The sequence below is a fragment of the Lytechinus variegatus genome, chromosome 2, assembly GCF_018143015.1.
Source record: "Lytechinus variegatus isolate NC3 chromosome 2, Lvar_3.0, whole genome shotgun sequence".
Taxonomy (NCBI): Eukaryota; Metazoa; Echinodermata; class Echinoidea; order Temnopleuroida; family Toxopneustidae; genus Lytechinus; species Lytechinus variegatus.
This window is the reverse complement of record NC_054741.1, coordinates 79,266,194-79,280,694: the sequence shown is the minus strand read 5'-3', so window position 1 is coordinate 79,280,694 and position 14,501 is coordinate 79,266,194. Positions and strand designations below refer to the sequence as shown.

The 14,501-nt window shown below is 36.3% G+C and overlaps 1 protein-coding gene across 1 annotated transcript in view; it reads right to left on the bottom strand.

Moving 5' to 3' along the window:
- Window positions 1–307: 307 nt before the first annotated feature.
- Window positions 308–14,501, bottom strand: part of LOC121409171 (phosphatidylinositol-glycan-specific phospholipase D-like) — a 33,940-nt gene continuing 19,746 nt past the window's right edge. The window contains exons 19-25 of the mRNA XM_041601018.1: window positions 13,493–13,686; window positions 12,981–13,223; window positions 10,750–10,809; window positions 9,978–10,087; window positions 9,096–9,122; window positions 8,332–8,379; window positions 308–7,539 (exon numbers count right to left, since the gene is read on the bottom strand). Of these exons, the coding sequence (XP_041456952.1) occupies window positions 7,450–7,539; window positions 8,332–8,379; window positions 9,096–9,122; window positions 9,978–10,087; window positions 10,750–10,809; window positions 12,981–13,223; window positions 13,493–13,686 (772 nt within the window). The 3' untranslated portion in view covers window positions 308–7,449. The remainder of the gene's footprint in view (window positions 7,540–8,331; window positions 8,380–9,095; window positions 9,123–9,977; window positions 10,088–10,749; window positions 10,810–12,980; window positions 13,224–13,492; window positions 13,687–14,501) is intronic.

The following is a 14,501-nucleotide window of genomic DNA, read 5'->3' as shown; positions in this document are numbered from 1 at the left end:
TATTTGTAATGTATTTAATGATCAAGAATTTGTTACTTTCTCCTCCGAGCACCCTTTCCCAGGGCTAATCACAAAATATATCCACGTAGCATGTTACTGAACAGTCGCCTCCTATATTTGAATAATTGCCATTTAAGATGTCAAAGCAATTTTTTGAGACCACATTTCACCAATCATGACAGCATTTTAGTTGAATTTCACTAAAGTTAAAGAGATTGCTTTTGTCCCAAGACATTCAATTTAGGCAGACTTTGGTAGTACAAAACACTGGAGAAAACTATGAAATTTTGTGCTTTTTACAGGCTTCTTCATGCATTTCAAAGGTACATGTGAAGAAAGGCAGAATCATATCTTACTTAATGGTTGCATGATATACTAATCAAACACAGTAATGTATAAATGACCATGCAACCAACAGCTAACTTGATTCCTCCCACACAGTTCAATTCACAAGTTAGATGATGATTCAGACTGACATCCTTGATTTGCAGAAAAAATGGATTTCGGTTATGTTTTGATTTAAATTTTTTAGTAAAAAAGATATATTTGGAATGGGTTTGAAAGTTGCGAAAATGAAAAACCGAATATAAAAGAATGTGTCAGAAAATCACATTCATCAGCTGCATTGGTTGGATATACACCATGATTCACACATGAAAATAGATCAATATGTTTGTATTAAGACACAATGTACACATTCCAAAGAAAAAAAAACTTCTGCTTACAAATTAAACAAAATATTAGAAAAGAATAGATTGATTATGGGTACCTCTCCTAAAACATCTCTTCACAAACATCGGCTATTTAGTAATCAGTGTTAAACAAAAGAAGTTTTAGGACATCCAAAACATATTTGCTCATACATAAAATAAATTAACACGATCTTGGAATGCCATTTATAAAACAAATGATACACGTCTTCATTTTTCCATTCTATGATGCATACGCTGTCATTGAGGCTGTGTTCAAGCCATTACACTCAGCGTCACAGGTTTATGCAATGGGTAAACAGAGCCTTAACTCAGGAAGATTGTATAATGAACTAGCGAACATGCATCATACTTAGTAATTCTATTTACCATTTAAAGATATACAGAATAAGGCAAGTCTCATTTATGACCATTGGTCCTTTGGTACATGTACATGTAAAGACGATCTTCAATGAATGTGTCACAAGTTTTCATGTGTGTCTGCTTCAACAGCTGACAAGACTTAATACACCGGTCATTTACTACTTTAGATCTACCATGCATGTTTTAGGAGTCAAAGTCTACTGAAAATATACCATACAAAAGGGTCATTACATGGCTTTATAATTTTATGCCCTACAAGTTCTGAAACTCTACCACTGATCAATAAGTTTGCACCTTATATAGATACTATATATGTACATTCGTAAATATCAGCTTAGATTTATAAAAAAAAGGTTTTTTAATAGAAAAGCTGAATGTATTCCAACAGTGGTGTCTTGGAAAGATCCTAGGGGACACTGATATGGATCAGATTACCAATGTAAGAATATATAGATACAAAGTCTCTTGGCAAAGAAAAAAGGAGGATGAGATTGGCAAACATGTTCTACGAATGCCATCAGACTATGCTCTCTAGACTGCGATGACCCAGCAACCAAATGGAAGGAGAGGCCATCCTAAGCACACACAAAGGACATGGAGACCAATAACCTGTATTCTGAACATTGTATTTTCTCTTTTTTTTTCAGTGATTTGACAGTCAGTATTCTGGTGGATTTCATAACAAGTCATAAATCTTGCCCCAATATACCCCGCCTCACTAACGCACTTGATTCAAGCACATTATTACTCAGAGTTGAAGAAAAATTGTCATAAATCTGTATTCTGTTGGATGTAAATAACTTTTGTCAATTCAATCGTCACACCAAGCTTATAACAATTTTTGTGACAGGGTCAAGCATTCATAAATTTTGTCATTACTTTGGCTTTGCATGTATGCCAATATCATGGCAGCTATATTTCTAGCGTAGAATTAACTCATCAGAAGATATCAAGCTAGAGAACGGTTATCGGTGAATGATATTCCAGAGGACTATCGTCTGGGATTCAATTATCAGATTTGTTTGAGATCTTTTGAGGAAATGGCAAGGTCTTTCACAAGTCTCAAGAAAGTGCACTCACTGTTGAGCTACAAATAACAACTGCACTTCAGGTTTTTCTGCAAGCGGCAGCTTTCAGAATGTAGCTGGCGATGTAGATGGATATGTCAGAGCTCACAGAGCCGCTCGATTGCAGCTGCCACTAATTCTATATCAAGAGCGGGGGACTTCATAAATTCTTGGAGGCACAGATCACCTCCAATAAGGCATCATTCGCCAAGATGGCGCAGATGCCATCTAGGTTGCATATACTAGAGGCATATTGCCATCCAGGCACCCGAAGAGAATGAACATCTGTACATAATTGACAAGGGTGAACATTCAATCACCATGCAAGCCACTGTTGACCAACAGATACATTTGACCAATATCATCGACCAATGGCCAGGATCAACCTATGATTCATTTATTTGGAATAACAGTCAAGTCTATGACGATTTTAGAGGTCAAATAGGTCCTCTTGCTACTAAAAAAGGTAGCATCCGTAAAGACTTTTGGATTTAAAAGAGGGTCAAAGGAGAGTGGCAAATGCTGGAGAGAGGTTGCCGAGGTCCTCCAAACCCAAGACTTTAAGGTGGAGCAGAGAGCAGAAGACTTTCTGCAGGCAAAATAAAGAAGAGATGAGAGGAGGGCTTTGAGCATTGCAACTGAGGACATCAAGATTCAGGAGGAAATTGATGGAAAATATTGGAGGACCTGCACCAGCAAGATGAACAGTCAGACACAGTGGCCTCATCAAGGAATGTTTTTTTAAGGAGCAGAAGAAAATAAATGGCACAGAAATGAGGAAGAGACGGGTCTAAAACTTGTGGAAATATAGGTGATCCTTTTAGGCGAGTTAATTGTCAAAATATTTCACTGGTTCAAAAGCCCTCTAACTTTCGGCCTAGCTGGTTTAACTATGGCTTGCTACTAAAAAGGGAATCAATGTGTATAAATTATGTTGCATGTTCCTATCGCATTCACTGAATTCTGGACTCGTGTTTAAATTGTAAGTGAAACTTTTCTACTCATCATTCCCAAGCAGTTTTTAATGGTTTCACTACCATCAATTTTGATGAATTAAACATCTACTTTCGGAATTGAGTCCCTTTTTTTACTGCAATTACTTGAAATAGCTACTGCACATGTGCATTTTGTTATTGCTATGAAATCAAGCCCCCTCTGAAATTTGAAATTATGCCCATATGACAGTGCGGAGTTTTTTTGTAGTTTTTTCTTTTAATCCAAATTTGATTCTCATTTGATTACTTTAATTAAAGATGTACATTCATATTCTAAATATTTCCCCCTTGGCAGGAAAAGGGGACGAGAGTATTCCCAGAAAAGGGATCTAAAATCATCCATGAGGTAAGGAACTCTGACAAGACTCGGATCACAGTCTTTGATATCGTACTGTACGTCTTCGAACGTAGAGGGCAACAACATGAGGCTATGCTGTGTGATAGCTGCCTTCTACATTAGTTGTGATGTTTTCGATTCAGTCAAATGGAGTCGTGTGCAGTCACGATGTTTGGATTGTCACGATCTCACCCCCACTTCGCTATAATAGCAATGTGGGGGTGAGATCGTATTTTGTGGCAAGTATTTTGTTGAGATTTTGGAGTAATTTTTGTTGCTGTTCTGTGCAGTTTGATGAAAAATATGTTTCCGTGATTTTCCGTTTGAAAAGCCACTTTCAAAGGGCCATCGTGGAAAATCAGTGTGTCCCTACATTATAGAGAGAAAGCTTATCGATAATCGCTAAGTGGCAAAAACAAGCAATTATCGACAGGACTATCGATAAAGACGTTATAGATAACAGCCCTAGAAAGCAGTCAGAGATTTTCTTCCTTCCGTCATCATCGTCCCAGGCAGACAGATGGAGGCTTGTGGGCGATACATGACCGACGCACAAAGTGGACCATTCTTTACGGCGACAGAGAGTGGGTGGATGGATTCCAAGTCATTCTTTGCTTTTGTCGCGAAGCTCTTTCATTCATTGCTTACCCAAGAACAGTACTCCTGATGGCTGATGGGCCTAGCATGTACCAGTCACCTGAGGATGCTGGTATTTGCAGGGAGAATGGCATCATCTTATAAAGGCTGCCACCTAACACTCAATGACTATGTTAATTCCATCAACACATTGACGAAAGGAAGATCTTTACAAGAAGTTCAAAAACACCATGACAGATCACGATGCAACAAATGCAGCTGTAGCACAAAGTTTTCCACAAAAAATCACCAAAACTAAAGGATGTAATGCTTCCTCTGTGTATTGCATATATATATGGATATTAGAAGGACACCTACATGCACAATGAATAGGGAACAAAGGGAACAATGTTAAATTGTTAAATAACACCAAACCTGGAACAGAAAAGAAAGCTCTCTATTGGTAACACAAACCACACCTAACTCACAATGTTCAACTCAAGAGTGGTCCTTTTGATATTAAGGCGACATTTCAAAGTGCCAGATGCACACTGCATGGTAACTTTCAAACAATATGTGCCAACAATGCAATGATAAACTCAAATCACGGTCAATTTGGAAAAGAGCACTTCCATGCAAACAAAAAAAACTGGCAATGGAAGGAAAGGAAAAATAAGACAAACAAATATTATTGTTATTATGTCTTCGCCATTATTCATGTGTGTCAATATTTTCTGTCAATTTTGTCTAAGATCATTGTAATAGTCTTTAAAAAAAATTATTATAACAGATCTAACATTTAAACAAAAATCTTTTTATTTATTTGGAGGTCGTCAAAGACATGCATGATAAGGATGGTCAGGATACACCCTTTAAAGACAACAGGCCTGGTGACAGATGGTTTGGTAGCTTTTTCTCAAAATCTGGTCTTTAGATAATCCCAACCAATAGGGAAGGAAAGGTCCATAGTCATCCCCCGCCGAATTGATTGATGGTTTCCAAATTGGAGACTTATTTGAAAAAAGTGGGTGCCAGGAGTGTCCTCTTTGAAGGAAAGAGAAACTACGATGAAAGCAGTTTCCCCCTTGACGGGCAAAAGGAGACAAGAGTTCTAGCAGAAAACGGATCGATAATCGTCCATGAGCTAAGGAACTCTGACAAGACTCAGATCACCATCTTGGCAACCATGAATGAAAACCAGAAAATTTCTTCCTCCAGTTATCGTCCCAGGCAGACGGATGGAAGCTTGTGGGCGATACATGACCGACGCACAAAGTGGACCATTCTTTACGGCAACAGAGAGTGGGTAGATGGATTCCAAGTCATTCTTTGCTTTTGTCGCGAAGCTCTTTCATTCATTGCTTACCCAAGAACAGTACTCCTGATGGTTGATGGGCCTAGCATTTACCTGTCACCTGAGGAAGCTGGTTTTTACAAGATAATTGCATCATCCCTAAAAGGCTGCTTCCTAACACTCAATGAGTATGTTCAGCCCATCAATAAATCAACAGAACGGAAGATCTCCTCTAGAACACAATGACAGATCATGATGCAACAAATACAGCTGTGGCATAAATATATGGATATTAGAAGGACACCTACATGCACAATGAATAGGGAACAAAGGGAACAATGTTAAATTGTTGTTAAATAACACCAAACCTGGAACAGAAAAGAAAGCTCTCTATTGGTAACACAAACCACACCTAACTCACAATGTTCAACTCAAGAGTGGTCCTTTTGATATTAAGGCGACATTTCAAAGTGCCAGATGCACACTGCATGGTAACTTTCAAACAATATGTGTCAACAATGCACTGATATATCCAGTCACTGTCAAATTGGAAAAGAGAACTTTTACGAAAAAAAAAAAATGGCAATGATGGGAAAAGGGCCACCTAGAGCATTCAAAATTAACATCTCACACAGGAAAAAAAAACTCAAGGAAGAAACAGAAGTCCATAGAAGAAGATGATTTTCAGATTTTCTTCCTGGCAAGCAAAGCAACAAGACTATCGGTCAGAAACCGGACGTACAAGGAGAAAGCAAAGGAATATGTAAAAAGGGGGTCTAAGAAAGAATTATCTGCCCTCTCCTGCTGAGTGGGGATGGACTTGTCTATAAGTGGAAGTCCCTATGAACATATTTGCTAGAAGCCAAGTCATCCTGCCCTGAACTACTGAAGTGTGCATGTAGGAACAAGTGTAGAAACCGCAAATATGTACCCGCGCACCTAGAATGCACTGTTTATTGTATATTCAAGAGAGATTGCAACAATGCTTCAAAGCAATGGTCAAATGTCCTGAGAGTATCAAAGGTGACAGAATAATCAAAAGTTGCTAATACATGTAGCTATTGCTAATAACTAATCTATTGTTTTGATATTTTCATTTCTAATTTTTTTCAATTATATTGTTTCTTTGTTTTCTTTCTTCGCAAGAGTCAACAATTCTTATTGCAGAGATGAGTTTTTGTACACCTCCATATTTCTTTAGTGCTAAAAAAAAACAGCACAAAGAAATTCCGGAAAGTGAACTTTTGAAGCCAGCTGGGGTCAAAGCACTGAGCCATGGCACGATGACATTATTAGCAACGCTTGACATAAGGTCCATCCCTCGCGACCCTCCGTGTAGGAGCTGTGTATGCACACTTTCCAATTACCATTAATAGGAAAGCTTTGAGGCAATAGCTGGTAGAAAAGCATCAGAATTGTTCGCTTATAACTTGCAATAAAAACAAATTCAATGAAGAAATTCAATACATGGAATGTGTAAAAAACATTACACTATCACAAAACATAAAACAAACTTAATCCAAAGATTAAAAAATCTATGCAGTCTTCATATTACTATACATACAGGTCGACAAGAACTCTTTGGAATATACGTAAATAGACAAGTCTATATCTCCAACTGATCAAATGTAGACTCTGCACACACATGCACATACATGTCCACATCCATCATAGATCGTCAATACATATACATCACAAGTTTACATCTGTAAATAATAAAAGATCCTGTATACTACCTGAAGAGCATTGTATTGCATAAGATTAATGTACCTGTTTCTCACATTGAAAGACTAATGAACCTTCATTCTTTCATTCATTCATTTATTCATCCATTCATTCATTCATCCATCCATTCATTCATCCATCCATTCATTCATTCATCCATTCATTCATTTACCCATCATTCATTTCATTCATCTATTTTTCCATCCATCCAAATAAACTAATCATCACTTCATGACACCTCACTTGTATTCACTTTTCTGTCACAAATGAGATAACTTGGTCCATGTTTACCATCATATTGAAAAAAACCTAATTCGAAGTACCATCCTCTCCATAACTGCCTGTTTGAGTTGCTCATGTCGTCTTTGAGAATGTGAATTGATCATTTCATCTCAAGAGTGTAAACATACACTTCTCCTACAAGCCGTCCTGCCCTGTTGTTCCGAGGTGCACTGACGACCAGATGAGGTTTCTGAGAACAACACCAGAAGTACAGAAATATATATTTAAGAAGGAATGCATATAAACAGAATTTATTGATTAACTTTCTCTGTGTATATTCTTTTATGTCTTTCATTTACATGAATATCAGATATTATGTCAGAACTTGGCACATTGCACAACCTTCCTATTTATGGCCATCTGGTCTTTTGGGGGCTACATTCGGGCGAGGGGGGAGGTTTGATGTGGCTTTTATAATGCCAGAATTACAACTGATGATATCATCATCCATGTTAAAAGCTCACGAATCTTCAATAAATGCTGATTGATAAGAGCTAAAACTTTGCCACTTTGCATGAAAAATAGGAAATTTCTAGTATATCCTAATTTCATAGCCTGAATGGGAGATTGTTTTTCTAATCTTTTAACAAAAATGGATTATACATGAATTCTTGCTCTGTAGCATAATTTAAATAAGCCAAACAACATTCTTAACAGAACCCAGTTAAACAGGTTCCAGTCTTAATAATAGAGAATAGCTTTACTGTAACAGCCAGGCTGAAAGTAATGGTGAATTGTTAAAATACAAAACATGAAGAGACTTTTAAAAAAAAAAATGGTAGTTACTACGAAGTATCATGGAAGACAACATTGATGAACCCACAGAAAATGAAAAAATAAGCTGTGCAAATCCTACTTGAATTCTTATATTGTCTGAATTTTGAATGTCAATATTTTAAGAGAGCTAAAATTCAAAAATATGCTGATTGTTTTTATTCTCAAATGAGCTAAAATATATCTAGATGTTAAAAAGCTCACTTACCTCATTAAATCTCCATGTCACTAAATTTGAACCAAATCGTGATCCACCCTAAATATTGAACAACATAATTAATCTCTATAATAAAATCAAGCCAGTGTCAGCATTTTCCTAAATCATTCAAAAGTCACTATCTTTAGGAATATATTTGAATATTTAAGTCAGCATTGAATTTTTTTACTTTAAATGAATCAAATTTTACAACAAAACTTATAAAGCAATTGATTTCGTTTTTTAATAGCTTACTTCCTCTGGTGGTTAGAGTATTGTTTCTATCCTCTTTTCTCCATCATCCATAAATCATCTTTACACAAACCTCTATCAGGGTTATAGGAGTTAACAGAATTCTCCTGCCTTTTTTAATTCTATATTGATAGGCAAAACATTGTAAATACATGTAGAAGTGCTGAATCTTATAGGGATCAATATGTAATAATGAGTGAATGATCAGAATAATTAACCATCATTAAATTCAATTTTATTTGGAGGGTTTAGATAAAGTAGTCCTTTGTACTATAAAAATCCCAAACTTTTATTAATTTCTCATAGTTTCCTGTCTAAATCCAAACCTGATTTCTTTCAGAAATTCCCCTTTCCCTACATCAACATATTTGTATATGAAGAAGTTCGGATTCAAATACAAAATCAATGTCAAAATGATTATCCACAACCAATGTCAGCTTTGTAATTGCTATTAAACTTCCATAGCAAACTAAGCTCATTGATTTCAGTAAAATAGAAGGGTGGCTGTGTTTTTTCAAACTTACTTCATTGCTGGATAATACAATAGAGGCCTGTGAAACAGAAGGAAGAAAATATACATAACATATACAAAATGCTTTTTAACCAAATTAGAATCTTTATCAAACCTACAACATATCATTATCAAAATACATGTATCATCGCTATAACCTAGCAAAGCAGTTCAGAAGTAAAATCTTTCCTGACTAGGGCTGACTACACACTCACAATGCTGACAGAGCAAAAGTTGGTCAAAAATATAACTTCCATCTACAAATCCTAATCAAATTGAAATTTATGCGAAAATTCACAATTTTATAATTGTTCTTGCTATACTAATCAAAATCAGTCTTTACAAAAATTGTAATAGTCAAGTCTTTTCAGGGTTCAGAGTTAAAGGTAAATGCTAGTTTTGGTCAAGATATCAAAATGAGTTCGTACAGAATCCAATGAAATGACCACTAAAGTGTCTGTTTGTATAAATAAAACGCATGTGCCAAAGGATTCTGGAAGAAATTGTGTAATTGTTGAGAAATCAGCAAATAAGCACAGGATTCGGGTATTAAGGCATCGGGCCCGACGCTCTAAGCAATAATTATACATTGTCCCACGTGCGCTTATCTGTGTTGGGGATCTTCGGTGTGAACATTTTTCAGCGTAGATTTCAAGATTTCACAAAGTTCAGTTAATGTAACTGTACCAGATCTAGATCCTCGATGATATACTGACAATTAAGCCTTGTTTTACAGACTTTCTCATTAAATCAGTGTTTACTGCAACTACTGGAATTTCTCTTTAAACATATGCTACTAAATTATCATATCATGGGCTACAGATCAAGCATTACAATAGACAATTCTTAATATTGCAGGTTGATACAAGTATTTAAGCCACTACTAAAAACCAACCTTTTCTAAAGGGCATGGTTTGATGAATGAGGTGAAGTCACAAGATCTTGTTGCATTGCCTGTGCGGAAGGTAACACCACCTTTAAAGACAAAAATGCTTCCTTCTTCAACTGCAATACAAGAAAGAAATAACAAACAACTTGTTAATTCCAATCAAATCATGATTATGGAATAGAAAAATAAATTTAGCCAAGAAACATACATTTTTTTTAAATCTTTGGTCCCCTTCCAAGCATTGTATCAACATATACAAATAATATACATCATCATGCCCAATAATTACACACACACGATACCTTTGAGACAGCTCTCAAATGCAAAAGGCATACCGTAGTTTTTTTTGCTGCTTCATAGGTAACATGAGTATTATTCTTCTGCCTGATTTCAAGGCAGACAATTTGACACTAGCTAGTCAGTTTCAAGCCAATAATGATTTTGCTACGAATGCTACCATCAGTATTACTGGGCTTTATATTGCCAAGTTTTTTAAGTCAACAACAACGGTGTTTACAGAATCTAAAGGCAAATGTAGATTTAGATCTTGCCCCAAATAGTAGAAATCAATCCTCCTATAAAGCATTCAGCTAACATCAAACATTTATTTTAATGAGTTTGCAGGTAATTTTGCCTTAGTCAAATCTATTAGGACCACACAAATTTATTTTGACTTTGAGAAATTGAACTTAGAAATAAATCACATATTTAATCTGGTATTTGAAATTTTTTGATCGAGCTAAATCTTTGACACAGAATGTCTACTTCACAAATTTACCTTTAAATAGTTCTTCACTGATATCTTGTGTTCTAAACGGTGCTCCGACAATCAAATCATCTGAAATGAAACAAAACAAAACAAGTGGAATGCCTCTGGCCGTCTCACCTGCATCACGCGGTTCAATATAGCAGCAGTGCTGACTTTGAAAACTACTCTAACTCGCACAAGATGTTCAGAGATACATGGTTACTCTTATGTCCACTTTTTATGAACTAGACCAATAAACTTACAGAGATATGATGGTTATTCAACAAAAAAAAACCAACATGGCCAAAGTTCATTGGCCTAACATGACCTTTGACCTTGATCATGTGACTTGAAACTCGCACAGGATGTTCAGTGATACTTGATTACTCTAATGTCCAAGTTTAACGAACTAGACCAATAAATTTTCAAAGTTATGATGGTAATTCAACAGATACCCCCAAATCGGCCAAAGTTCATTGACCCTAAATGACCTTTGACCTTAATCATGAGACCTGAAACTTGCACAAAATGTTCAGTGATGCTTGATTACTATTATGTCCATGTTTCATGAATCAGATCCATAAACTTTCAAAGTTATGATGGGAATTCAACAGATACCCCCAATTCGGCCAAAGTTCATTGACCCTAAATGACCTTTGACCTTGGTCATGTGACATAAAACTCACGCAGGATGTTCAGTGATACTTAATTAACCTTATGTCCAAGTTTCATGAACTAGGTCCATATATTTTCTAAGTTATGATGACATTTCAAAAACTTAACCTCAGGTTAAGATTTCGATGTTGATTCCTCCAACATGGTCTAAGTTCATTGACCCTAAATGACCTTTGACCTTGGTCATGTGACATGAAACTAATAGGATGTTCAGTAATACTTGATTAACCTTATGGCCAAGTTTTATGAACTAGGTCTATATACTTTCTAAGCTATGATGTCATTTCAAAAACTTAACCTCAGGTTAAGATTTGATGTTGACGCCGCCGCCGCCGTCGGAAAAGCGGCGCCTATAGTCTCACTCTGCTATGCAGGTGAGACAAAAACTAAGATTAATCTTAAATGTCACATCAATAGAGGGCATCATTCTGTCCACAAAAATCTGAAAGTTGTTCATGCTCTATCACAAAATGCCATGTGCCACAAAAACTAGTTGAGATGCAAGTTCCATAATCAGACATATAGTGAAAGTAAGTGGGATATCAAAAGAGACAATTTAGTTGACCAATAATCTAGTTGTTACTTCCAGTGCTCACAAAGCATGATTACTTCTAAACCTGACTATTGAATTCTGTGATTATAAAGACTTTGTACAGGAACTGGTTGTTCCAGTAGGTAAAAAGCTAATTATGATTGACCAGTACTAAGGTCCTGGTAATGACAACCAATGACATACCAATGCGCACTCAATAGATACGCCAAAATGTCTGACCTACAGAGCACATTTTGCTGCATCTAATCATATGTATTTTCAAAATTCAGTGACATTAAAGATTGAATTGGGTGAATTCCATGCTATAATTTAGGTGAAAGCTGCGACTCTAGTCTTTGATTTTGTGAGTCCTATGATTCAAGGCACAACAAAAGAGATACAGCTGAGGTGACACGACTACAAAACAGTCACCACCTATGTGCTCCCATCTTCTTTAGTTGTTTTTCTTGTTATAGACAATGCCCTGTGACGAATCTATGTATAAAAAACATGCATCACACTGTGATCAATAAAAATAAGACAAGAAAAGACTAGATGTATTGACACATCCACTGTAGTATCACCGGATCAGACACATCACTTACATTAGGTAAACAGCAGAAGATATACATGTAACTGCAGCCCCCACCTAAACTCTAGACTTGGGAGTCTTGTGCCTGCTAGTTTACATCAGAGCCTGGCACATAACTCTTCAGACAGGAAGCAAAATTGTGGCCTGGCGTATGGTCAATAAAATTTTATTCCTATTAGCTGTTTTCCTGGAGGACAATGGGGATTAGTAAGGTCAGGTGTAAGGTGAAATCCGAGAGCCTCTTGGCCAAATCGGGAGGGTTGGCATCTCTGCCACTTATCTATATGTCAACATGCTTTGTACTGATATGTATAGAGAATGCTTTTTATTCTTCATTTAATATATACATAACAAATGTCCTAATTGTAATGCACCCTAGTCCATGGCTGCTGCATTTTTATAATCATTGAATACTTTAAAAAAAGATAAACCATAAATATACATAAGGTATTTTTTCTTTACCTATTCCATCTCCCGTGATGTCATCAAACATAAGCTCTCCTCCAAACCTGCCATACTGTCTGTCTCCCTCATAGAGTGCTATAGGATGTAAGGAAATCATCTTAGGATGATACCTTAGCATCCTTGTAGGACTGGAACCAGATGGACTCACATGGGTTGAGGGAGAGATGTCCAAGGTGTACAAAGTGACTTGGCCAGCATCGGTCAGCTTGACCGAAAGATCAAGAATCTCACCATCTATATCTAGAAAAGCAAGCATCAAGGATGTCAATTACGTAAAGGGGTGTGGCAAGTTAGATATTCTTCGTTGACGTTGCTTCAATAGCTATTTTCTACCTGGAGGATGCACTGAATCTAACAAAATGTAAGGAAAAGATCAGGTTGATCACTGTAAGTAGTGTGAGGTAAATGAGCTTTCCTATTCACTGGCACAGAACTGGATTTAAACTTTGGACTTTCAACTACTAATCATCTTCCTTTTTTTTATATTTTGGTGCAAAAGACAGCTCTACCTTTTGTATTTGATCCAACAGCCAGGATAAGACTGCCATTCCCGAAAGGGTCTCCAACAGAAAATCCTGATCCAAACTTCTGGAAGGACACTTCTCCTCTCAACCTGGTCAGAAGAGCTGGGGAGGACCCAGTAGAATAAATAGAGAGAGCACCAACACTCTGAATGTCGTCTGGGGAGTAGGAGCAACTGGGGCTGTAAAAAAAAAACATATTGACTAAAGAATAATTGCGTTTATTCCAAGGAGTTAGGAATGAAAAAAATTCAACAAAACAGCATTATTCAGACTGGGAGCTTAGACTTATGTACTTAGCTAATAAAAGTGATATTCTTTGTTTTGCTGCATGCATGATTTCCATGTAGCCCCCCCCCCCCACCCCACCCCATTCTACTAGTACATGTATGTCTAAGTACACATTTTAGGGTTTTAAGAAAAAGACATTCCTCTCCTTCTTACAATAGAACATGGTAATATGTTTAAGCAGGGTCCCTTCTGTGATTACTGCTCAAAGCAGCTAAAACAGATCTCACTTTTATTGCGGTACCTATACATCAATTATGTTTGATTTTCTGAGAGCAGGATTACATTAGACTAAAAAATGATTGTAAGATTTCCAAATAACCAGGAAATAAAAATTTGATGACACAAAAAAAATATCAAAAATTGTTCTAGATAAAGAATCAAGTAAATCACTATGTATTTATCCTATTAAAGGAGAATTTAACCATTGGAACAAGATAGCTTGTGTGAAAAGAGAAAAATCAAAGAAACAGATCAACAAAAGTTTGAGAAAAATCAGACAAATAATGAGAAAGTTATGAGCATTTGAATATTGAAAATTGGCAATGCGACAGAGATGTGTGATGTCACTGATGAACAACTCTCCCCATTACCTTAGTATATATTTCACTTGAATTGCCTCTTTTCTCACATCTATCCATAGATCATGTGTTCTTTCTACATGAGGGCATGTAATACATATTTTTTAAGAATACATAATGGATAAAGA